Here is a 27,755-nt window from a genome sequence, read left to right as displayed (position 1 = left end):
TGCTGGAATGCCATTGATTGCTATATATTCTGCAAATTTAGTTTCAGCTGCGGCCTGGTAGGGTAGCCAGCATTTTATGTGGAAAAAGCGTAATAAAGTGAGCATAGGCCTTCAGACCAATACAGTAGCTTATCTGCCCATGTATGTGCACTTCCTAAAATTGGCCAGATATCTATTGGACAGGTTTGATTTTCCCATCAGATCAGGGACCGCAGTGGATTGTTGATGCTGCCCTTGGTCTAATGGATCCTATTCCCATCATTGTAATATAATGTTTTGGTCCGAGGGCCAAACAATCAGATTACTCATATATTGCCCAGCTTAGGCTGGTATATCGGTGAAAAGATCCTCTCATTTAGCGGCATGGCAAAATGAGTGGATCTTATAGTGTATGGCGACCTCCAGCCTAAGGGCTGTGGCACACGGGGAGATTAGTCGCCCACAACAAATCTCCCTTGTCGCAGGCCACTTATCTTCCTGAAATGCCATCCCACCGGCAAAAATGTAAATTGCTGGTGGGATGGCATACGCGGCAGCCTCGATTTCCTGTCAAGACAACTTCCGCGATTTCGGGAAATCGTGGCGCCGTGTATGCCATCCCACCAGCGATTTACATTTCGGGGAGATTGGTCGCCCGCAAAAAGGTTGATTTGTTGCAGGCGATGAATCTCCCTGTGTGCCGCAGCCCTAACACACCTTTTTCACACCCATGTTGTTTGATTTTCAACTTGATAACTACTCATTCTTCCTTTTTCTCCCTTTCTATCTCCAAAACCATCAATTATCCTCTATTATCCTCTTTAACATAAACTAAATAATTACAAATGGGTTGCTGATAACCTTACTATGTGATACTTACCATCATCTCTTTTCCTGTCATGAAAAAGTTCTCTAATATCAATGACTTTAGCTTGAGATGTATCCGCAATAGATTTTGATTGCTTCATTAACAGTATTGGTCAGAAAGTCTCCACTGTGAAGCAGGGATACAGAATAAATGTTAAAATTGTACATATTCTATTGCTCGTTTATGTGCTAAAGGGACAGGAACACATTTAGTAGGTTGTATCTGTTTCTCCTGAACCTACAATTAAGCTATTAGCAGCACATGTCCTTTCTTATATGAGAAAGGTTTTTTTAATTCTACAGTTCTGTAGAGTGCCATCTGCTATATAAACATGTTCCCTATAGCCCAATTTCATACTGAATGGCCACCCCCTTGACTGCACTGCAGCTTATTTATATAACCAGTAGTCAGTGTCAGTCTGGGGAGTCTGGACTTATAGGGGCTGCCAAATCAAGGCCCAACAGAAAGAGGGCAAATGTACCCTGCCAGTAGTAGTAGTAGTAGTAGTAGTAGTAGTAATAGTAGTGTTTTTTTTCTAAGAAAACACAAATTATACCGAGGCAGGGTAATGGAGCATTATGATTAAATGCAATAAAAATTCTGGTGTTACTGTTTTAAATGCAGCACTAAAGGTCAATATGAAAACTGTTATATAAACAGGGCAAAATATCTGATTAACCCTGACTGTGCTTCTAAAACCATGGTAAAAGCAGGGCCTTAAATGTATTATGATCAGGAACCATCTACTGGAATATTGCTATGGCATTGCTAAGACAGCAGCAATCTTATTATTCCCTCTGTGGCATTTTCCTAAATAGCGCGCTTAGTTCCCTATGATACAGTGCAAACCTCAGCAGGGATTAAACACATACATTATCCTTTAGGAGGAGAAAAAAAAAATCACTAAAGTTTCATGATGTTCTGAATAGTAGTTTCAAGGAAAATACACTTGGTACGTTTTTTAGATAAGATCTCCCTACTATTTATATTTATTTTTGCAGACCTTAAAGTATTAATGAGATGACTGGAAGGAAACACTGAAGCATGATAGTTGTTCGCTATAAGGACCTTTAGGGACAGACCCGCATGTTTTTGCAATGCCCTGCAGACCCATACAGTCTATGAAGGGAAGCTTTCACATTGCTTGCCTTGGCTGACGTGCATTAACTATTCTAATACTGGCTGTAGAGCTAGCCCAGAACAAAAAGTGAAAGTTCTGTTGTAGCAAAAGGTCAGTTGCAAACTTGTACTGTAAGGAGAAATGAGTGGTTAATATGTAATAGTAAAAGCATACAGGGCACTCTCTCAGTGCAAGATGTTTTAAACAAAGCTAAAATCTCTTTATCCCAAAGTCTAGCACTTTCCCATCCCGCAAATGTTTCATTCAATCGAGATCATCCCCAATAAAACAAAAACAAATTTACATTTAGGCAATCTGCACTGTCTTATGTATGTTGCAAATGTGTTTTTTACACACTGCAGTGTAAGAATTTTTTTTACTGTATAAAACTCTGGTGTACATTATCCTCTTTGTATAGATCAAAAGTTATACTGAAATAATTGCAATTTAAATAGATGAAAATAAATAGAATTCTCCTTTCATCATAGATTTAAACAATTGTTCCTATACCAGAGGTATGGAACAATTGTTCCATACAACATCGCTGATCCATTCCAGTCATGCCCTATCTACAATCCATCCAGCCCCTGCCCTCTCCCCCACAAGCCACACCCCTTATAATAGCCACATAATGCACAAACCTCACTGTTATGTCTCTTGGAGCCCCCTCTTCCACAGGGCACCTGACTACAGTACCCTCTGTACCCCTCTGATGGCAGGTAAACTAGCTTCTGATAAAAGTGACGATAGTGTGTGTATATTATAGGAACTTTAGAATATAAGCCCCACCGGGCCCCAATGTGAATAATGTATAATCTATGTAACAGTTGGCACTGTATAATAAATGATAATACCAGCATAGATTTAGCAAAAACAGTACCTAAATCAGAACTCATGAACTGCAAAAATGATTGCCACAAAATCATGTTTCATGCTTCAGTCTCCCTTCGTTCAACAATCCACCTCTCAATAATATACGGATATTCAGTGATTAAATAGAAATGAATAATTAGTGAAATGACAGCCATATACAGTATATGCAAGTAAAAAGCTCATTAAATGAGAGGACTCTCGATGAAAAATAATGTATGCTCATAAGCTCATGCCTTGAAAAGTACATTTAGTACTTTACAGAAATTAAAATTTAAATATATGCAAATGTGTTTATTTATTTAAAGAGTACTTATTATTATACTTATTATATTATCATTATTATTAACAGCTGAATACATAACATGAAATAATTTGCATTTGTTTTTGTACAATCAGATTTATGTCACAGTAGTTCATACAAAAGTAACTGCCATTTTATATTAAGCCGATATATTTTGCATTTGGGGGCCAAGAGGCACTGGCACCCAAGGCTTGGACTTCTTGCCCTGCCCACTTCAACTCATCTGGCACTCACCATCCCAGTGCCCCCTCTCATTCATGCCGGGCTCCTTCAATCTCCTATTCAAAAAATTTCAACTCCAGCATACCCAGGGCAGGATATCAACTATGTAATGTTTTGTTTGTTTTTTTAAACTGCCACCCTCATAATGCCAAGCCTACTCTGCCTTTACCCAGTTCCAACCCTGGCAACAGTTCTCCATGAGAGAAACACAGAAATGAAAGCTGTCTACACACAGTCTATACACAGTGATAGGATATGTATGATTTTCAGTTAGTGAACAGAGGACCTGATATCTGTATACTTTGGCAACTTTAAAAGGGCATCCAAGGGCCTGTGCCTAGGAATGCAGTTTAACATTCATCTGAATGTGTTACTGACTCCCACTTAAAAAGTCTCAGTAATGGGGTGTATTTTCATTTTAGTACACATACACACAAAGAAATGTACAGAACATTTCTATTACAGCAGATAAAAACATTAAAACAACAGGTCTGCTAAATATCAATGGATTCAACGTGGATCCTATGGATTTCTATGGATCCTAATGGATTTCACTTCCAATCCCATATTTTATTTGCAGCACAAGTAAAGGTGGTGGTTATTATATTAATGTTTTCATCAATTTTTGCTATTCCTGGTTAAACTAGAAATTGTCTCTGCTGTCATTTGGATTGTAAATCTTTGAATGCTCTGATTACCTGCAAGTTGGTTTAGACCAGTGAAAAGATAGAATATTCTGCTACAAGCTGGTTCTAGACTGATTTGCTTCAAGGTGCACCCAATGGAAAAAATAGCTGTTATAATGGGACAGGTATTGTCCTACAGGTCACTTCTACAGCTGGAATTAGCTAAAGGGTAAAAAGAAATGTCTCAAGTGCCAAGAGGCACTGGCCCCCAAGGCTTGGACTTCTTGCCCTGCCCACGTCAGCTTGTCTGCCACTCACTCCAACCCTCACTCACCATCCCAATGCCCCCTCTTATTCATCCATGGGCTGCTCCAATCTCCTATTCAAATAATTTTAACCACAGTATACCCAGGGCAGATATTTGAGGATATCAATTATGTAATGTTTTGTTTGTTTTTCAAACTGCCACCCCTGTAATGCCATGCCTACTCTGCCTTTACCCAGTCCCAACCCTGGTAACAGTTCTCCATGAGAGAAACACAGAAATGAAAGCATCCTATAAAGCCGTCTATACACAGTGATATAATCTGTATGATTTTCAGTTAGTGAACAGAGGATCCGATATCTATATACTTTGGCAACATTTTTAAGAGCATCCAAGGGCTTGTGCCTAGGAATGCAGTTTAACAGGATGAGGGGGCAGCCATTAGATGCCTATATAGAGAAAATGCTTTTTTCTGAAAAATGTTGATAGCCTTCAGCCTGCCACCAGATTAGCCCTCTTTAATTAGCACATGCACAACAGTCTAGGCATACAAGCCAATCAGACTGGAGAAGAGAAGGGTGGAGGGAGTAGTGCCAAATATAAATTAGGTGCTGTACTTTGGATAATGGCTAATTTGTCAATAGGAGAGGTTTGAATATTTAATCTGCCCATACTCAATGTTAGTTGTTTCTAATCGTTTGCGCTATCAGCTTGAATAAGTGGAACAACATAAAGGCAGCCATACTGCATATGGCCCATTGTATAGTATCTGTCCATTTAGTCTGCAGATTAGTTATTTGGATACTGCATGGGGTCCCTTGGGACCTTGTATGCTACCATGACATAGTCAAGAGCAGCAAAGTTGCTAACCAAAATAAAAAATGAGTCTCAGGTCAGGATTAGTGATGGGCAAATCTGTCCTGTGCAAAACAGCAAAAAAAATTTACAAAACATATTGAAGTCAGTGGGTGATTTTTCAGTGACCTATTTTGCTTCAAAATACATTGGGGTCTATAGGTGTGTTTTTGACATATTCTTTCACGGTGAAATGTAGTGGTGGTTACACGACAATGTTCGCCAATGGTGATATTTTGCTTTAAATCTTTACCTGCTGTGTTCATCTGAATCTGTTACTGCCTCCCACTTAAAAAGTCTCAGTAATGGGGTGTATTTTCATTTAGTACACATACACACACAGAAATGTACAGAACATTTCTATTACAGCAGATGAAAACATTGTAACAACAGGTCTGCTAAATCCTAATGGATCCTAACATGGATCCTATGGATTTCTATGGATCCTAATGGATTTCACCTCCAAAGCCCATGTTTTATCAGCAGCACAAATAAAGGTGGTGGTTATTATATTAATGTTTTCATCAATTTTTGCTATTCCTGGTTAAACTAGAAATTGTCTCTGCTGTCATTTGGATTGTAAATCTTTGAATGCTCTGATTACTTGCAAGTTTGTTTAGACTGGTGAAAAGATAGAATATTCTGCTACAAGCTGGTTCTAGACCTATTCACTTCAAAGTGCACCCAATGGAAAAATAGCTGTTATAATGGGACAGGTATTGTCCTACAGGTCACTTCTACAGCTGTAATTAGCTAAAGGGTAAAAAAAATGTCTCAAGTGAAGCAAGTTACACAAGCATTAGAGGGATATGAGTTCCTGTTAGTTCCTCTTGACAGTGTTTGCACTAAAACTATGAACAATACGATTCACAGTGCAACAACCCATCCTTATGAGATTGTCTGAGACATCCCTTTGATGAAGCCTAAAAAGGGCCATACACAGGCAGATTTAAGCTGCCAATTCAAGTTCTATAGACCAATTTGGCAGCTTATCTGTCCATGTATGGGTCCCTCCATCAGCCCTACACAACCTATATCTCACTGAAAATCGGCCAGGTGTCGATTGGGCAGGTTTAATTTTTAGTCGGCTCAGGGACCTCATTGGCTCATTGATGTGGACCGCCCTGACTGCTCCTATCCCCATAGTTGTAATTTGAATTAGCCTGATATTGCCCACTTTAGGAATGGATATGAATATTTATTGGTGTGGATTTCTAGCACTCACCTCTCAAAGGCTGGCTGCATACTGTGGTAAGTATTAGGCCATATCTTCACAGATAGCACCTCTGCCTCAGGGATAACTAAAAGAAAAAACACATTTAGTAGCTAGTTCTGTTCCTTTCTTATCAGATTATTTTGGAGTTTGCTATAAAATGAATTTCTAGTAGTTACAGAGAATTTTTAACAAGGTGGTGAGTGGTTATCTGCCAAAAGATTTGCTTTAGGGCCTACACAAGCAAGTTCTACGAACACAGGCAGTTAATACTGTTGCCTCAGTAAAGCAGGCCATTTTAGCCTCTAATTTATGAGCAGATTGCTTTGTTACAAACATGTCTTCAGGGTCTCAAAAACTGTAGTATTGGCAAGGAAACTCCTTATCTTGTAATTGTGCTATAGAAATGAGTCTCTAGTGCCTCTGTAATTACACCTAGATCCTAGCCACAAAAATTACAGAAGTTGCTTGTCCTGTTTGCTACAGTCCCTAATATATTTAGCCTCATTCATTCTTAGGTTGGTTTGAATAAAGTGTCCCCTCAGTATTAGAGGAATGTGCCAGTGACAAGAATATTCAGTGTCACAGAGTGGGGATTTAAAAGAAAAAAAAGCGGAAAAATATAAAGTCCCACTGGGGACTGAGCACATGTGCTTATTTGCATGAAAGCAGGATCTCAATAAGTAGGGTGCCTAGGCTCATACGGGAAGCCATAACTGGAAGTGTCTCTATAGTCATGGCAGGATCAACATTGACTGAGTGTCAAGCTAAATCATTGATTCAAGTCATGGATTTTAAGTATACTTAAAAAAACTTTTCTCCGTTCTGTAAGTTATATAACAGATTTATAGCAGCATATATATGAGCAAGCAAAGGGAATGTAGACAGCATGTGGCAACAGTTTGCTTTAGATCTTGGATTTAACGCAAGGCCATAAAGTTAGTGCAACAAATACAGTATGTAGCAATACATTATATACAGAGCAGTCATTAATGTCCTGGTAATGCTTCCATGCAATGTAACAGCTTAAACACAATTCGGAATAAATAGGAGAATACAATGATATGCAGGTATGTATGTATGTATGTATGTATAACTTTATTTATAAAGCGCCACAAGGGTACGCAGCTCTGTACAGTCTTACAGAATACAAAATTACACACAGGGAGGACAAGTGATATAATAAATAAATACAATAAATACATATATGTATAAGTGCCATGTGGTATGAGACACAGTAGGAAGGAGGTCCCTGCCCCGTAGAGCTTACAATCTGAGTGTGACCTATAATCTGAAAACCTATAATACAGAAAGCTCTAAAATCTTAAGTCAATTTTAAATCTTTTATTATATGTTTTCTTTTATCAAAAAAACAGTACAGGTATGGGATCCCTTATCCGGAAACTCATTATCCAGAAAGTTCCGAATTACAGGAAGACCATCTCCCATAGACTCCATTATAAGCAAATAATTCTAAGTTTTAAAAATGATTTCCCTTTTCTCTGTAATAATAAAACAGTACCTTGTACTTGATCCCAACTAAGATATAATTATTCCTTATTGGAGGCAAAAAAATCCTATTGTGTTTATTCAATATTTAAATGATTTTTAGCAGACTTAAGTTATGGAGATCCAAATTACAGAAAGACCCCTTATCCAGAAAACCCCAGGTCCCAAGCATTCTGGATAACAGGTCCCAAATCTATACCTTGAAGTATGGGACCTGTTATCTAGAATTTGAATCATCATACTTTATATCTGCTAAAACATTAAATATTAAATAAACCCAATAGGATTGTACTGCCTCAGGATTCATTATATCTTAGTTGGGATCAAGTACAAGGCACCGTTTTATTATTATAATTACAAAGAAAAAGGAAATTATTTTTTAAAATTTTAATCATTTAATTAAAATGGAGTCTATGGCAGATGGCTACCTGTAAGTCGGAACTTTCTGGATAAGGGGTTTCAGAATAGTAGATCCCATACCTGTACTTGATTCTAACTAAGCTGCTTAAATCCATATTGGTGTCAAAACAATCCAATTGGATTTATTTAGTGTTGAAATGTTTTAGTTGCTTTAAGGAATGGTTAATTATGGATGAACCCCTTATGTGGAAAACCCCAGGTCTCAAGTATTCTGGATAAGAAATCCTATACCTGTATTAATGCACCTAATTGCATTAAGGGGGGGGGGGTGCTTTACTAAATATTGCACGTTTTGTGCCTATAATAAAAATCTTATTTCCAGAAAGGTTTAACCTCAAACTGTACCTTCTGATTGATGAAGAAAATCCCAGTGGGCCCAAGACATGTCCCTGGCACCCCAAGGTTTGCCTTATCACAATACAGTAGTACATGACACATAATGGCAATCTAGCTAGCATTTGCCTTTTTTTTTTTTTTTTGAGGTGCAAAAGGTGTTTAAAAAAGGTGTGTTCTCAAATACTAAGCCTCCTTTAAAATAAAGGCAACACTACTTTGAAGGGTCCTCGGGCCCCTCTTTGCAGCAAGGCTAGTGCACTTGTTGTACAATATAGCCCAGTCTCAGTGCACAATGAGATTCCTGGGATTCTAATGTGTTAACAGGTCTGAGCAGACTGGAGCAGGCGTGGCTTCCCAGTGCAGGAGGAGGGAATCCTCGCATATAACCAGCTCTGCTGAGGATCAGAGTGCACAAGTAAGGAGCTGCCTGCTAGGAGAGACGTTTGCCAGGACACTGACAGAGAAGCAGCCCTGTGATTCTGTGATTATTTCTACAAGAGAATCCAATGCACGGATTAGTTGAAATATGCTGGGGCTCCAGAGCAGCTAAGGGGATAATAGACAAGCTACCTGAATTGGATTGCTTTATCTTTTCCTTATGAAGAAGACAAAAGTAAGTAAGAGGGAATATTTTGTAAGTGCAAGGATTTATTATTGCTCCATGGGAACCTTGCATGGGGCATAGGAAAGAGCCAGAAGAGAAAGTCAAGTTGATGGACTTTAATCATTTCATCACTGGCTTTAGTCGTGCAATTTATGAGTGCTAGCTGAGAGTGTAAATGGGGTCTTCCAACCAAATTAAAAAAAAATAAAAATATATATATATTTTTTTATTTTTATTTTTGCACAATAAAACAATAAAAGAAAATGTTCTAACCAACTTCCAACACCCATTCATGCAATTGATACTGTAAGCGGTATATGTCTGATCTTTCTGGTTGTGACTACTTAAACAATGTAGCAGAAGCCAGCTGATTAACAGACAAGGAGGAGAACTGACTACTGTTACATTGTTTCAAGTGTCAGAAACAGAATTATTTTCATTATGAAAAAAAAAAAAAACATTTTTGTCGGTGGACAGCCCCCTTTCATTCTTACATACCCAATTAGGAGAATAGAAGTAACAGAAAGCATCCCTCACATGCTGTAACACGCACAGAGGGCAAGGGTTGACCTATTGTAATGCTGCTTTTCTATCTGCAAGTCAGGACAGTCAGGTTAGCACTGGCTAAGGGGCTAGTACCAGCCAGTATGGTGTCTGCGCAGCTGCAGCTGGATTGCTACAGTATATTTTTATTAGCCACTTTGTAGTACAGTAAAGTTAATGATAACCAATTTCTAAAAGAAACTTTGCAGCAGCGTTCAGAGGATGTGCAACACACCCTCGCAAGTGTGTTTGTGTGTCCTGTCTGTTGTGTACATTTCCTCTCATGCATAGATTGTAAGCTCTTTGGGCAGGGATCTGTTTGCATTTGCTTCAGGAATTTGCCGGCCTGTTTTGCTGCTGAGCTGATACCATACACTCTAGGTTATGCACTTGCTTCTTTTCTGCTTTACTTTTTGTTGGTCTTCTCTCTCTCATAAATAGCAAGCTCTTTAGACAAGGAGCTGATTTATTGTATTCTTGAATTCTCATGACTAATTGGTTAAACGGATGTATTGCACCTTCACTTGTGCACTATTATATTCCTGCTTTAGTTTTTTCATTGTAAGCTTTTTGCACAGGTATCTGCTTCTTGTTTTCTGACAGATTTTCCTGGTTTTGCAAGACCCCGTGTATTTCTGTAATTCTAGGCAAAATATTCTTTAACCTTGTGGCAATATTTAGAAAAGGAGTGTTCATGCTTCAGCCCTGCAGCAGTTCAGCCAAAGCCGGAGGGCAGCAATATGGACATCCCTGTAGTTTGTGATGTGGGCTTGCATTTGCCAAGTAGCTGGGAATGTGCAGGATGCTGCTGCTTGAAAGGAAATCTGTGCAAGTGAACAAACTTTGAAGACTTGTTTATTCCAAGGAATTTATGTTATTTGCTTTTGATATCATTTTTTTTATTTGGTTGATTCACATTTATTGGCCGGGCTCCTTCTGTTCTTGCAATAGGCTGCAGGCAATTTTACATTGTAAATCTTATATTGTGAAAGAGCTGCACACGCAATAAATGCTATTCAGTCTGCCCCATCCATTCACCTGCGAGCTTAACTGCATTGTGTAGCCAGAGATATGCAAAGCAGATTGTAAATACAAGGGCAGAGTAGATTCTAAACATAAGACTTACTCAAGGTGATCCCAGCTTCTATAGTCCTTACAGCTTATTGCACACACTGCAAAAGTCAAACTGGGCTCAAGTTCAACAAATGACAATTCATAGAATTCATAGATTCTAAAAAATATGTCTCTGCCTTATTTTTACTGTCAGTTGTCTGTAAAGCAGCATTCCGCAACTCTGTACAGTTCAATAGAAAACATTCCTTATTCATGAATACAGTTCCCTTTCACTTTATTTTCATGTAAATGTTCTGCAAAGCATTGGTTTGCAAAGTCTTATCTGGTAGCTTTTATTTTTAGTTATTGAACTGGATAGAGTTGCCATACTGCGTTCTCTGCCAGGGTTATACTGTGTCTCACCTATGAAACAGCTCTCTCTAGTGACCAATAGTCATTACTAATGAAAAAGTACTTACCAGTATATTTTGCCATGTCATTTCTTTTTATATAATGAGTTCTCTAACCAGAAAGTTCTACTGCTGTATTCTGTTAAAAATGTTATAAACTAAATATTATATATATATATATATATATATATATATATATATATATATATATATATATTGATTGAAGGAAGGAAGAAAGGGACAGAGAAGGAAATAATGAACCACACTCTTTGTGCATGTAACAAAATCATACAATATATGTGTTTTGTTTAAACACCTGCTGTCCCTTTTTGCCATATACATATATTTCACTAGCAATTAATAAGAATTTCTCATCATTGGGATTCTTAGTGTCCTTTTAACAGTAAAATATGTAGAAAGATGGAAAAAGGGCCCTGCTCCTGAGTGTCTGTGAGCTTTCAAGAGTAACTGAAAAGTAACAAGTCTTAGGTATGTGATATTTATAACATGCAAATCTAATGGCTCTCCCGCCTTTGCCTGCTGTAGATTGTGCAAAGTGATATACCACTGGCTAGTTCCGGACTGAACTCGACTGAGTCTTTTCTTCCCTGACCTAGGCATTTTATCTTCCCTTTTGCGATGTCTCAGTGGTCACTGTGCCGGAGGCAGGTAGCTGCAATTCATGGAGTAATACAGAGATTTATTTGATGTATCTTAGAGTGGTAAAAGGAATAAGTGCCATTCAGAGGATAAAATATTTCAGGCTTGTACATTTTCTCTGGTGGCAGATCTGATTGCATCAACCAGAATCAATTTTAAAGTTTTTAGATTCACAATAGGTGATTTTGTAACTTTAGAACCAGCTAACATTATCCCCCCCCCCTCCACTAGAGAAGCTGATGGAGCTGCATTTGGTTTAACAGCTAGTGTCCTCCTAGTGCCGGTCGTGTAGATTGCAAGCTCTTCTGGTTCTATATATTGGCATAATAAGCTTATTAACATAGTGCAGGTCCATGTAATTGTTTAAAGAATATATCTGACACACAAGCAGGTGTATTAACGTAGCACTGAGACTCCCTACAGCATTTTTGTACTTCTATTCTCAGTGTTGCCAAAGAATACAAGATCCCTGCTGGGATGCCTAATTGCTGATATACTAGCTTGCTTTGCTCTGGAATACTTATCTGACAGCTAAGTTTACTGCAGCATTTTAAGAGCAGGAAAAAGAAAATATCAAGGATCCCCCTGTAAAACCATGCTGTGGCTTAAGGTATTTTTTAAATAAACAAACCCAAGAGCATGTGATGAGATGTGGCTACTGTATGTTTATAGAAAACCTTGATTTATTGTTTCTTTTGATGAATGATAAGATCGAATCCACTGCCATATATGTAAGCCTGCACTTTTTGGAATTTTTACAACGGCTGAAAATAAATGTTCAATGGGTTCGTTGATTATAAAAGCGCAGGAGAAGTACTGCCAGTCATTGGTCACATGGTTGCCTAATGTTTGTACAGGGGAACCAGTGCAATCACTTTGAAGTAGGGTAGGATTACCATTTTTTATAGTACATTCAAAACTCATCGCTTTATGGGGGTAACCTTCAAAGGTGGCACGTGTCAGAGGTGAGAGGTAAAATTCACCTCCGGTCTTTAACAATCACATATATTCTCCTCACATCTGTTGGTTGACCTTGTGTGTGGAATGAGTTAAACTACCAAATCCAGCTTTGTGGGTGCCAACAACATTAACAGTTATCAAAGTTCCCAAGTCGTATTCATATTCTTCTAGAAGATAAATGAGGTGTATTGGAAACTGGCCAAATGTGCGTATCAGCAAGGTCATTGCAGTGGGATTCTAATCTGCCGATCATTCTTAAATCAAAGCTGACATTTCACCTACAAATGTAACTTTAGAAAGTAAATGAGGTTTACTGTGTATTATGGAATGTTTCCTATGATTTACTAAAGGGGCTGTTTTAATTAATTGTATCCATATTTTACCGAGTGGTTCAATGGCTGCATGCACTTTAAATGGGTGACTGGGACAAGATTAATTTATGCAATATGTTAACAATAAATAATAATGTTAAATGCTGTACATATAAAAACAAAAATGTGTACTGAGAATCTATTACTATATATGTTTGCTGTATATGATAATAGAAGATAGAGAGATAGACTTTTACATACTTTATAAGCATATACTGTATATAATGTATACACTGGAGTATTTTAATAAATTTGCCTAATTCTGGATGAAGTACTTATGAATCCACCTATGTCAGTAATTATGCAACAAGAATATGTTTAAACTCACATAGTTGGCTTGACATTACACAGGTTGCCATCATTTGTCAGATTTGGTTACCAAAATAGAGATAATTTATAAACTGTAAACTGTAAGCACTTCATCTTTCGAAGAACTAAGGACTTTTTTCCATCAGCAAGGTTTGGGCCTTCTTGCAGCTGTCAAGCTAAGACTCACAAACATGACCTTTGCCGTGCATAGATATGTGTTTAGCATACATTCTGTACCTAAAATGTTTAGTCTTACTGTCACATTTTAACACAGGTATCCTCTATACCATTTCCAAGATTAGTAAAAGACTAGCCTGTGCAATGCAAAAACCCTAAGCTTGTGGGACATGAAGAGTCATAATTCTTTCCTATTGGTTTATATTCCTACGTCCTACTTGTTTGACTGCTGAGCACATTTAATGCTTAGTTTGAAACCATAGATACTTTGTGCTTAGCTCTTCCTGTTGGGAAAAACTATTGTTTCTGCCACAAAAGGTTGATTTTTGAGGGTGAATCTACAACCCTTTTGGGAATTGGTTGATTTACTGCAAACTCACCTGAATCATCAGTTTGTTTGAAATAGAGAGCTGTGCTTGAAAGTGATGTAAAATGTGTGTTTGGAACAGCTGGGTGGTTATGAAGTATTTCTTTATGCAAGATTACATGATGATTCATTTTGACAAAATGTTCATTGCCTTTGGAAATCCAGAGGCAGGTTGTTCCCCCAGACAAGATAATTTATTGCAGACAGGATGAAATGTTACTAGGTAGTGACAGCTCCTGCTTGTGCTGTACAGTGAAACATTTTGCTTTGATGGGCCTACTGTGCAACACCGTACTGTTATTCTGGCTGCTCTATTTTGCACATGATTCCTTTGGGCAGTTATGCCTAAATGTATGGAAATAATATGAAACATGTTATTTAAAATAATGTAATGTATTGAGAGGAATGGTATGAATAAAAATGTAGACGTTGTTCTATGTCTGTTTTGCCAATGAGGTGCTCTCACTTACCTTCATCATGCTTATAGGCAGACCTGCTATTTATCAGTCTACACAGATGCTGCTCCAAAGCTACACCTGCTTCCCAGTGCAAAGCAGTTTAAATGAATCCACCAACACTAATTGCCAGAAAAAAAGATGCACATGTTCTGAATTGAGTTTCAAAATTACCCTTAAGTAGGCTCTTAGTCAAACCCCATATAACATTTCCGAGCTTTTGTCAAGTCACTTGTTGACCTAACTTTTAAGTCTCTTTGAGACTGGTTTCTGGCAATTTGCCCCGTGTTAGAGTGCGCTGACCTTTGTGATTTTCTGGGAGAGAGACTACTTATGTAGTGGGGCTGCTTTTTTTAGATCTTTTTCTAATTGGAAAAGTGGTGAGGTCTAGAAGAGTGTCGGCAAATCACAAAAGTCTGTGTTGGATTTAAAGCTATAAAGGAGCATGAACTCAGACATCTACTAAATAAGCGCCACTCTGATGGAATCCATGGTTTTATGTAATGCGATCCATAAATAAATTATGGCAGCCTTTAAACTTAGATTACCAAAGTATATATATCAAATATATAATAGATATGTAGTTTTATTATGGATCCAAGGTATATTCCACAAATTGGCTTCCACTGAATTCCAACTTGAACATCCTTATTTTATAGTTATAGACTTGGGCATCATCCATATATTCTCAAGGTCTAAAGCTGGCCAAATACACTAAAGTCTCTAGAAACCTGTGTAAATGTATGCAATCATTCAAATGTTTAAACTTCCAAAGCACTTGCACTCACAAAGTTTCTGACTCCAGAGTAACTGTCTATGAGTGGTCAAGACTGACACAGTGCTGCTTTTGGGGTATTTACGCTTAGTGCATACGTTAATGTTTACTGGGTGCTAAAAAAATCAATATTCAGACAGTTGATACATTTCAGAGATAACTGCATATAAAGAACATAGTGCTCCTAAAAATGTTCCTAATTGTATTGAAGAATAATTACAAGTTTCAGTTTAAATGGTGGTGATGTTGTATGTGTGTCCTTATAGGTACACATCCATCAGCTTGATTGTGAGAGGGATAGCCCCATGATCACCACGTATGCTGCTTTGTGCTGCTCGGTCATACCTCCTTCTAGCTAGTTAATACAGGGCTATAAAACAATAGGAGAGCTGTGGGAGGTAATAAACAGGTCTTGGTTAGGTTGTAGGCTGTACAGGTAACACCCTCACAGAAGTTAGCTGATACTTTCACCTCTTAATATCTGAATTTAGTACATCTCAGGGGAAAATAAATATTAAGATATACTGAACAAATTAAGTTAAATTGATTTGTTTTTCCACTTAGGTGGAAAACCGTAAAAGTTCAATAAAAAAGATTTATTTGACCCTAATTAGCTGTAAATTTCATTCATTAACAGGGATTTAACTATGGATTTACGCATGACTGAAGCCTCGGTATTGTGCTAATGACTTTTTTTGCAGCCTATGTTACATATTAAGTGCTTTTAAGCATAATCAGATCATGAAAATAGTCATAAACAGGACTGTTCTGGATACTAACACTATTAAATCACTCTTAGAAGATATACATATATTTTAGCAAAGTAGCATAAAAGAATAAACAGCTGCTGCATGCCAAATCCTGACATTTTATTATTTCTGCTATATGTGTTTTGGTGGCTCCCCGAGTTGTATGATCCATCTACAGCTAAGCAGAGACAAAGCTGACTTGCTGTTGGCTTGCAGATATTTACTGTTGTTACCGGCACTGTACTTTGGTGCACATGCCCTGCCCATTTTATTCATTTTAGATCTTATCAGTTTTGAAGTAGATGCCAAGTTTGTATTGAAAAAAATGACAGGGAAAGATGAAATGGCAGTTCAGCAATTTAGCCTCCCACGCCAACATTTCAGATGATATATTTCAAACTCTTTTATCTAGGGTCTGTTGCTAATATATGGAAACATCTGAAGCCTTAAGAGATGCTTTTGGCTGTATTGCTATGTATTTAATGTTCTTAATCTTAACAAGCATAACTAAATAATGCATACATTTATTTATAATTAAAGTTTTTATTTAATATTACTTACATTTATTATTGAGACAAATATTTGAATAGGGTTTTTTTTAAACTGTATAAACATGATAGAGAAAGACCTGTTATAAAATATTATGGCAATGCTCCATATGCCTACTGATTTGGGATCTTTCACAACTTATAGGATCAAAGTCTGAATACTAAACCTTGCAGTGAAAGGGTTACAATGAAGAGATGCCATGTTTATATTACACTGTATTGTGCCAGAAGTAAGCTCCCATTTGCATTTCATGCTCTCGCAGTCAGGCTCTGCTAGCCATCCATTGCAGCATCTGTTACTCCGTCTGATCTGCTTAGGCATCAGAAATGGCTTCTCATTGAAAAGTAAATAAGTGTAAGTTAAATAATGCTGCCTTACGATTCTAACTGCTCATATTATAAATAGCTGCTAATTGTTTATCCCAGATAGTCCAGTTTCACAAGACTGTATTGTTTAGTGTTGATGCTACTATAATCCCTCTGGAGCAAAGCTATTCCTTTGATTAAGGTGAAGTATTTGTTTTCACTTGGGTGTGGTACTTTATTGTTATTTTCCCAAGAGGATCTGTAAGTAGCCATAAGATATTGATCTTTCCCCCTTGGTCATCAAGCTGGAATATCCATACTAAAGACAGCATATTGTTTGAAGATTTAGCATTTACTTGGAGAATGTATGGAAAGCTTCTGTGATATCAAAGGCATAGTGTGACAAGGAACAAAACAGATGGGTCTGGAAGAAATTAGAAAGGTTCCCAAATGTCAGGGTCAAATGTTATCAATAAGGAGGAAAAATTTACTTATCTAATTAATGAAAAAGGGAAACTCAATAAATTATTTTCTGGGAACTGGACTTTGACTGGGCAGGTTAAAATCCAGGGTTATGGAGAGAGATGGGATTCCATTAAAATCATTTTATGTAGGCTTCAGCATTGCTTTTGGACGACAAAGATGATACAATTTTTATTTGTGTGCGTAGTTGGTGGCTATGAAGCAGAGACCATGCAAATCTAGGAAACAATTTATTGGAAAGCAAGAAACCACTAATGTCTTTTGTAGGATTAAAACAGCTACTCATCATCATGAACCATGTAAGTTAAAAATGTTTTAAAGATCATTAGAGTCAAAATGAAGCAGCAGAAAAAGTTATAAATCAGAAAGATACACTTTTTCACTGTTACTATGTCTGCTGACTTGTGTACTTATCTACCTAGACTAGAACCTCCTTGTTTCATGTCTGATTTGTTAATAATGATAACAAGTAATAAGGGCCCAAGGACTCCCTTTGTAACAATATAAATATCATATAAACATAGAGAGAGTAAAAACAATGGGGGCATTATTCATCTATTTGTAGTGCTCCAGATGTGTAAAACAGTTCCAGGAAAAAGCAACTCCCATTACTGAAAAGTAGGAGCCATAACACAACTCCCAGGTTTTATTTTCTTCAACTGAATAGCTGGTTTCAGTGGGGTTTTTTTGGGCGGTGGGTTAGTGCTGTATTTAATGAACACAAAGGTGTGTGTGGAAAAACTTTCATATGCAAATACAGTCACAGTGATTGATAGAATTTGTAAAATTGTATTATTATTGCCCTTAAAAAATAACGCCCCAAAAATCTAGACTTTTTTTCAACACATTAATTGAAATGCTTGTTTTTGTTTTTACAAAATGAGAAGTAGAGAATGTCCTTCAGCGCTGCTTTTGCTTTAAAGATGCAGAAAGTTCATGCAGAGTTTTAAGTTGTTGACCCCACGCTGGTTAGTCATAGAAGGGTTTGGCATGTTTTAAATAGTCACAGTGAGGTAAACTATAGTTTCAGCAATGATGTTCTGGGAACGCCTGGGGCATCTCTGCAGGCCTCCACCATGCCTGCTTCCATTGGCAATGCTACGGTTATATCTCAGAAACAAGCACCACAGGGTTTTCACAGGTGACAGTTTACCTTTACATTTCTCCAATATGTTTATATTTTCTGTAAGTTTTGCCATTATCCATGTTAAAGGCTACCCAAACACTGCAAATCATCTTGAGTATTAAAAATGATCTTGTATTTTGGTTTGGAAATTATATTTAATGAGATTTTGTGCTAACAACATTTCGTTAACAGAATTAGTATGTGCAACAGAAAAAAAATACTTTTAAGGCAAAATAACATCAACAAGAATTCTAGTGTTCTTTCTGGGATGTTAGTTCTGGCTGGTCTGAAAAAACATCTTGTATTTGCTGCACTATAAAGCTAGAAGTAAAACAATGCTCAGTTCTCCTGGTATTGACCCTTAGACAGCTGCTATCTTGCTGTTTGCATATATCTGAACAAAACAATGAGTCTAAATATGTGCATTGGACTTTCATTCTAAAATAGCCCCAAAGCAATATTTACCTGTTTCACAAACATTCTTTTCATTACCCTGTCAACCCACTGCCTTTCACTGACAATTAAATGTTCTTTCCCCTTTGCTAACCTAGAGAAGGAGAAAAACAAATGCATGTACAAGACTTGAAGCACACATTCTTGCATGTGTTGGTTTGCTTGTCTGCATAGAGCCCTCACAAATTATGCTAAACCTGCAGTCCTACAGCTGTTGAAAAAGCAGCTCCCAGCACCCAACGGTAACCGAGTTTTCTGGAACATTCAAAATCTTGACAGATTGCCAAATTAAGCTGTTATGCCCCAGAAATTTAATCTACTGTGCCTTTCATGAATAATACAAAGTTACTTCTTTTTAAAAAAAAAAAAAAAAAGACCAGAAATTTAAATATAACAAAATATAATATTTAACATTATTGGAATGGAGTAGCCTGGGTTAAATGCCTTGGTCAACCAGTTCAGGTATTAAATAAGCCACTCAAGGCCACATATTGGCCAGTTCCATTGGAATTCAAATTTTGTAATGTTTGGCAAGGCATATCGATAAAGGAAAAGGGGAAATGAAAATCATTAATATAGTTTTTTTCTCCCATGGGACTCAAAGAACTTTACAGCAAGCAAGGCAGCCATTACAGTTGCACTAAGTATGCTGGGACCCCAGGAGACTGAGTGACTCGTCCAGGGTCACAAGTAGTTGCCACAGGGAATGGAAGCAGGATCTCAAGCATAATATTCCACATCAAAGGCTGATCAATTGACCTCTAGGCCAATGGTCAAATTGAAAACGGTGTGCTTGTTCATACCAATAACTGTATCACAAAGGGGTTGTAAGGGAATCCACCTACTCCACCTACTATGAGACATAGGAAGTTACTAGAATGCCTCTAGATTTCAGTCTGTACAAACCTATTTGGAGACTGCTGATTGTCACTGGAGACTACCACCCAAGGGCCAATCTATACTTTACCCCTAAGTGGACACAGTAGGAACATGTATGTTTTAATTACAGACTAACACATAACATGCTGTTGTGAACAGCCGTTCTCAGCTTTTGCATAGGATTTTGGGAACTGTAGTTCACAACAGCTGAAGAACCAGCTGGAGAATTCTCAGTCTGATGTCTTGCTAGAAGCATTTTAACATATGATCCAACTATGTTATATTTAATTTTAGAAATAAGAAAACCGTGGAAAATGAATTGTTCTCATATGAGAATTGAATAAAAAGTGAATCCAGGTCACAGTACAAGCAAAATAAGTAATTGGTTCCAGGGTTTCATTGGGGGGCCTACAAATGAACGAAACAAGATGCATTATAATGGTTTCCATTTGAATGAGACTCTGCCCTTATTTCCTTATAATGCTCACTGCTATAGCAGTCTATACTTTGCCTTAAAGATACTTTGGAAAACAGGAATTGCTACAATATTTAATGTTTGGCTTAGAATAAAGCAAATTAAAAATATATTAATCTTTTACACTTTGTAAAGCTACAAAGGCAATGACCAAAGCAGCATCCAAAATGTCTATTTTTCCGACAGCTAATGACTAAAAGTGCTGCTATTACTAGAGCCAAATAGCTGAATCTTCAGCAGGTATCAGTGTTGCATATTTTGTCCTGTTTACTTTACACCAGACAATAAATCAGATGCAAGGTCACCAAGGAAGTGTAGCTATGAAATCTCAGCTATTTTCTGCTGCAATAGTAGTAAATCATTTGTGCGCCAGGCCTTTGATAAAAAGGGGAAGGAAAGCAGATAAGGCAAGAACAGAAAAGGAATGCCAACCTGTGAGGCAGATACATTTGCCTTTAGATATGTATATCTTTAGTTTTATGGAACTACTGCATACACACTGCTGTACATTTTTACAACACCATTGTTCAAACAACAATAAATGCAAGTTTACTCATTAACTAAAATATATTTACACACACAATAACAATGTTTATGTTACCCATGTTAAAGGAATACTGAAATCGTAAAACAATATTTTTCAAAACGCATCAGTTAATAGAGCTTCTCCAGCAGAATCTTGCACTGAAATCCTTTTTTCTAAAGTACAAATTTCATTCCGAAATTTCACATGGGGCTAGCCATATTCTTCATTTCCCAAGGTGCCACAGCCATGTTACCTGTGCTCTGATAAACTTCAGTCACACTTCACTGCCGAGCTGCAAGTTGGAGTGAACCTCCTCACCTTCCAGCAGCAGACGATCAGCAGAACAATGAGAAGGGAGCAAGATAGCAGTTACCAGTAGATATCAAAATAGCGCTTAATAGTAAGAAATCCAAGTCTGGCTTGGGACTCCTCTAGTTACATGGGAGTAGGAGAAACAATAGGGTACCTGCAAGCAGTTCTAATGTGTAGCTGTAGCTCAGACTCAATGCAATGGCTGCCTACACACCAATATTGCAAAAAAATTGTTGATTTAAGAATAAAAATTTAAATGGTAGGTGAATTATTTGATATATAAACAGTGTAATTTAGAAATAAAAAATACACCATAAAAATCATGACAGAATCCCTTTAAGAGATAAAGGAGCATAGGGACCCACACTTGGTCTAAACCAAAAGGGTTTTATGGTATACATTTGATTTAACTAAATTTGAGGTCCAGATATACCTCTACCATTTAAGGGAGCCTTTAGAATAGAAGTTTGTTGCTTCACAAACCTGCTCCCATGAGAAGCCATTTATATAGCAGCTTGCTGACAAGCATTGTTCCTTGGGTGTTGCAGGAGACCAACATTTGGGACTTCAGCAGTTTCTCCTAAGATCAGTGTAATAGGCTGTGTTACTTTGGCAGTCATGGTAGAAGGGCTTAATTAAAAACCGACCCCTGACACTGTCCTGTAAAACCACCTTCAAGCTTCAAAGGTAGTCCTGACATGACAGGACTGATCCAGCAAATTCACCGCTATAGGTGCCCATACACCTTAAGATCCGCTCGCTTGGCGAGCGGATCTTCTCCCGATATCCCCCACCTACAGGTGGGCGATATCGGGAGAATCCAGGCTAATTCGATCTAATTATTACGGTGGGTATAGGCAAAGTCGTCCAGGGACCACATCAACGAGCCGATGTGGTCCCCGATCCGACTAGATTTTTTAACCTGCCCGATCGAGATCTGCCCAATATCGGTCGGGCAGGCCTGTCGGTAGTGCCCATACACGGGACAATTAGAACCAGCTCGTGTATGGGGACCTTAAGATGGCAAGTTTAATATTTATGATGTCAATAAACGGTATCACAATTTTCTTTGTAAAATGGAAACAAAAAGAATTAAATATTTTGTAAAAAATAATGCTTAGCTGCTATACAAATGTAGTCCACTTTATAAAATTATTTCATCAGTCATTTATTCTCCCAGTGTGATTGTTTCAAAATATTGTTACAATATGAAGGAGTTTCATATTATGGCCTGTTGGTTTGGCGGCTTGTAAAACACCATCATAAATCTATAAACTAAGGGCCTTGTATGGTGGGGGGATACCTGCTTAGTTAGCAAGGAAAATCATTCCCATTTGCCAAAAGGAGCACTATCTGTAAATGCAATTTAACTGATTTTATAGTAGTAAATTAAGTGCTAAGCCCCAAGAGGAATACATCTTGGAATGGAAAGTAAGTGTGGGTTTGTGGTGAGCTTAATAAGTACCCTGGACAACGTATGCCCACTGGAGAAAGAGTGACATTAATGAGTGTAATGGTTTGTTCCAGATGACTTCAATTACACAGGCAGCTCTGTCTTGGCTCATTTTATTTTACAAATCCTGTATCTTTTTTCATTGCTTGCTACCCTGGGAATCCATGTAGGAAGTGCATTCCATACACTGCATTTAAAATGTTATGTAGTCTCAGCTCTTTATATGGAAAGAATAAGGAATAGCAACAATGAAGATTGGTTTATTCATGACAAGGATTATGTCTCACTTACACAATCCACATTTAAGATTATTGGTGTAAAAGTGGAAACATATTAGGGAAACAATCAATAGTTCCTTTGGCTGGAAATACGAGTTGCCTGACACAACAAAGATCTCAAAGGGGGAATGATGAATGGAGCATGCCATATCTGCATTGATTTGCTAAAGCCATTAGCAGATTAGGGGTTGAAAATGTGCCGCTCTAGCATGACTGTGAGCATTACATAAAAACATTTGGATTTTTTTTTAATTTACATTTAACAAGACCTAATGCTTAAAAAAATAGGGAGATAACACCAGTAGGGCCATCACATATTATATGCAGGCCCAGAGCCCCAAGAGGCCCACCTTCCTCACATATCCCATGGCCTCTCTTGGTCCATGCCTGCTCATGACAGAATAGCATAAAAAAAAAAATGGTTTCCAGATATTTGAGCCACAGCTGTCCATTTGGGCCTTAGACCAGTTACCTGTCATTTAATGGTACTCAGATTCAACCCTTGTGCTTGAAAATGGGCAAGCATGGATCCCAATGAAATCCTGTTGGTGTAGACCACAACGAGAAACCAACAAAATCCCCCACTGGTTTTATTGTCTGCAAAACCCAACTTTTACTGGAACGAACCCTAATCATACGCTTATTAGAATGATAAAAAGCACTGACCAATGAGCTACCAGTTTGGTCAATTACTTAATTAGCATCTGATATCTGTTTGTATATTGGAATGTTTAGTCATGAGATGCATAGAAATTCAGAGAGTCTTTCCAACTTGTATAACCTTTTTTTTTTTTTTTTTTTAACAATTACAAGATCAGCAGGGATTTGGTTTCTGAACCATCCAATTCACAGGTATATATACAGTATATGTGTGTAAGAAGCAATAGTATGTAAAAATGAATAAATTACATCCAATCACTAGACAAATGTAATACTGGCTTTAGTTAGTGAATGAGTTGATTAAAAAGACATTTCCAACTTTGCCATTGTTTCATGGTCAGTGTTTTGTACAATTATTTAGATTTTTACTGAAGCCAGCTGTCTAAAATATAGTAGGTATGCACCAAATCCACTACATTGGGATTTGGCTGAAACCTAAATCCTTTGCAAAAGATTCAGCCGACTACCAAACCGAATCTGTCAAAAAAGTTGCGTGGTACCCATGACATTTTTCACCATTTCGTAAATGTTTCCACAGCAATTTTACAAAGAAGCCAAACAGAATAGATTTGCTCATCACTAATACTCTCCTAACAATAGACACCTTCTAGCAATAATATTACAGGTGTGCATATTTTGTTAGGCATGTTGTGTCTGTAGGTTTAGTTAGCAACAGATATACTTCAGGGATTTGCATTCTGCTGGTTTTTAGTTTATTTAATTACAAGACAGTTGTCTGAATATGTACAAACCTACATTGCTTTGCATTTCATTTTATTACAGACTGTAATAAAAGATCTTACACAAATAGAACCGAGATTCTTTAAATACCTATAACATATTGATATAAGCAAACAAATTAATCCAAATCTTGATTTGGTTTGAACCACTATGAACATCATGAAAATCAATTCTAATAGGCAACACAATTTTAATCCCTCTGAATCAAATGATCCTGATTCCCTCATCTCTGTTAAATAAATTATATTATAAGACACATAGGGACTGGGGTACCGTGTTGTCATTAAATGACGAGATAAAATTGCTAGAATTTTTCACCCTTCTCACAACTTAATGTGTAGCTGAGGGTTTGCAAAGCAGATCCAATTAATATTTCTTATAGGTTCTATATTATGTCAGCAAATGAAAGCAGGATATTGCTGTAAGAAGGCAAATACAATATTTTATACATTTTAACCTGAAAGAAAAAGAATCTGGTATGTCTTTGTCATTTGAGGACCAATGTTAAAAATAGTTCTATGTAACAATGTTCATTGCTATATTTAATCCTTATTTTTTTAAATGACTGTGCTAAATCACCAAACACTGCTAAAATCTATTTGGGTAAATATTGGGCTTTAGTTAGAAGGCTATAAAAGTAGTCACTCTGCACATGGCACAAAAAAAATATTTTGTTTCCAACTGACGTGTGTCAGATACATAAAAACTAATATACGGATTCACTTTGCTGCTAGTATAGGTGCTGTGCCCAAACAAATAGAAGATATTCATTATGTATTAAATGGTGGCAGGAAAACTGAAATGTGTGGGTATGGTGGAAGTATGGTGGAAGGCCCAGAAAACAGTGGAGTTCCCCTCTCTGCTCTATGTGCTATTGCCCTAAAAAAGTTTGCACAAAATATGTTTAAGTTCATTGTTACATTCCTACTCATTTAGAGATCCAGGCAAGGTTACTCAGATTTAATTTAACACTGCCAATCCATGCTAAATCTACACATCTTCTGGAAGCTTACTGCACAGAAAATGGGGGGAATCCCTTGATTACGGATTATTATACTGCTCCTAGAATCCTTGCTTTTTAGACACAATCAGGGCAGCCATTGCAACCTGCATGGTTTTTGTTAAATAAATACCCTCTGGTCATTCGATGGTCTGGAAATCCTACTCTGGTTTACCGACTACATTCCAGTAGGGTAATTATTGCCTCAGCTACTTCTGTCAGCTTCTTTAGCATAAAGCATAATGCTCATTTAAATGGAATTTACTAATAAGTGTCATAAACTAACACTTATCAGGTCAGTGATTTGGAACTTCTTTGTACCATCATAGTAAGTGCCTACCTGAAAATTCTATGTCTTAGCTGACTATTTGACAAAACAAAGCATTTACTTTGGAACAAGTAGCTAAATACTCTGCATGCTTACTGCTGTTTTCAGCAGATCAGCATTTCTACAGATAACAATATGTACATTTATCATTTTTGTTACTTACATTTTTTGGAAGTTCAGCTACTTTTTTTTTTTTATTAAAGTGTAATGAGATTTTAAATCTTGGGTATTGGGTTGATATTACATAAATATAATATAATATGCCTGTGATTATTATATTTGAAGCCTTGTGATTGTTAGTGAAGCACTTTACCTACAACAATAAATACAAATCAATGGAAGTAGATACAGCTACATACATACATTACAGGAAATATACTGCCCTAAGAGATGTGTTTGAAAGAGCTACTTCAGAAACTTGTTTGCAACTGCCCTTCCTTTTTTAAACATTTAATGTAATTAGTGCTGAATACATGTTTTCTACTTTACTAAATATTATGAACTGTTTAGACACAGAAGCCAAAATATGTCTTTTTAACATCTATTATCTTCTCCTAACGTGTGCTGCATTGTTATTATATTAACATACCCTGAACATTGTATTTTGCCTGTTCTGCCTGCCAAAACTGAAACACAAATAAATAAAATGAAACTAAGTTTTTCAAACCCATCATCTCCCCATTTCCTCTAAATAAAGTCGCCCAAGCTTCTAGGCATAATACACTAAGGACACCGGTATGGTGATTCCTCTCCCCCTTTTCTCTAAATTTTCCAACAAATGGGCCCTGGGGATGACCAGTTATGATCAATAGCCAGACACATAAAATGTGACACTAAGCTCACACTTAAATATATAGTTTGGGTAGGGACAATGCAACAACATATTGGCTATTACAAAACTAGCAAGGTAATGTGATCAACTGCTTGCCTTTAATTTATCCTTAACTTTTTGTATCTGTATCAATGATGGGTCCCTTGTGCTTTTCAGTCTAAGAACAGAGCCTCAGGTTGCACTCAGTTGGCTTAGATTACATATCTTGTAGGGGGCTATGGAATACTGTGCATTGGTATACTTGCTTTGCTGAAGTGACACTGCAATTGCTGCAGCATGCTTCTTTTAAGTTTGCTCCATTGGAACATTTGATTGTGTTTGGCAACAGATATTGGCCTTGCCGCACTATAATAATAGATCTGTTATCTACAAGGGTTCGTAAGTTTTTCACTATCATAATGTAGATAATTAATTTTGGCAGGATGACATTTATTTGTTGAACGAAACAACTTTTCTGGCCTAAGGGGACAGATCTTTGGTTCATTAGAGGTCAGGTTGCCTTTGGTGTATTAAGGTTACTCTATTTCTATTAACCTACTGCATTCTCTGTGTTTCCAACAGACTTGGATTATCATATGCATATATCTTCAACTGTTTCTCCATTGCTTTGGGAATCCGTGTGGAAATCCAATCACTGATGCTGTAAATGACATTCAGAAACTGGTAAGCATTATACTTAGTCAACCAATGAGTGTTTACAACTGTGATCATACCTGGTCAGTTACAAATATGCTTATACCAATGCTCATACCTGGTTAACAATATAGTTTTTTTTATTTTGTAGCTGTAAGTATGCCTTCAATATGGGGTTCTAGGTTTAGTTCCAGCCAGGGCATAATCTTCGAGTAGTTTTGCATGTTATCTGCATATTCATGTGAGTTCTCTCTGGTACTCTATTTTCTGACTATAGAAAATATATTATTTGAAAACCTTACAACAGATCTCACAATCGTTTCCTCTGCTAAATTAAAGGATCCACAAGCCTTGTTTAATTTACCACATGCAATGGAAGTGCGTATATTTGACATTGTAATAAAACAAACCTAGAAAGGTTATCTGATATTAGGGTACAGTTCTGCTGATGAGCCATTACAATCACTTGTTTGCAATTTCACCTACGAGTTTGACAAAGCTAAACCGAGACTGTAGCCTAGACATGTATTGCAAACACACATTAACAATACAAAGTATCACAGCCAAGAACTTAATTCCATAAACTTGGCACTGCTCTATCAGAGTCATGAGTAAAGTGTGTTGGGTAGGTGTTGTTCAAATAGCTTTATGAAATGGTTGGTTGATGCTTAGTTTAAAATAAATTTTATCTAATCCCACATC

General features: G+C 37.2%; 1 protein-coding gene across 2 annotated transcripts in view; it reads left to right on the top strand.

The window, feature by feature from the left end:
• Nucleotides 1–8,983: 8,983 nt before the first annotated feature.
• kitlg (KIT ligand) overlaps nucleotides 8,984–27,755 on the top strand; it is a 38,502-nt gene continuing 19,730 nt past the window's right edge. Inside the window, exons 1-2 of one of the 2 annotated variants that reach the window (XM_012959174.3) lie at nucleotides 8,984–9,200; nucleotides 26,982–27,083. In XM_012959174.3, coding sequence (XP_012814628.1) covers nucleotides 9,186–9,200; nucleotides 26,982–27,083 — 117 coding nt within the window. In that variant the 5' untranslated portion in view covers nucleotides 8,984–9,185. The remainder of the gene's footprint in view (nucleotides 9,201–26,981; nucleotides 27,084–27,755) is intronic. The other variant, NM_001045596.1, reaches the window with a different exon arrangement.

The sequence above is a fragment of the Xenopus tropicalis genome, chromosome 3, assembly GCF_000004195.4.
Source record: "Xenopus tropicalis strain Nigerian chromosome 3, UCB_Xtro_10.0, whole genome shotgun sequence".
NCBI classification, from domain to species: Eukaryota; Metazoa; Chordata; class Amphibia; order Anura; family Pipidae; genus Xenopus; species Xenopus tropicalis.
This window is presented reverse-complemented; position numbering and strand designations above follow the sequence as displayed.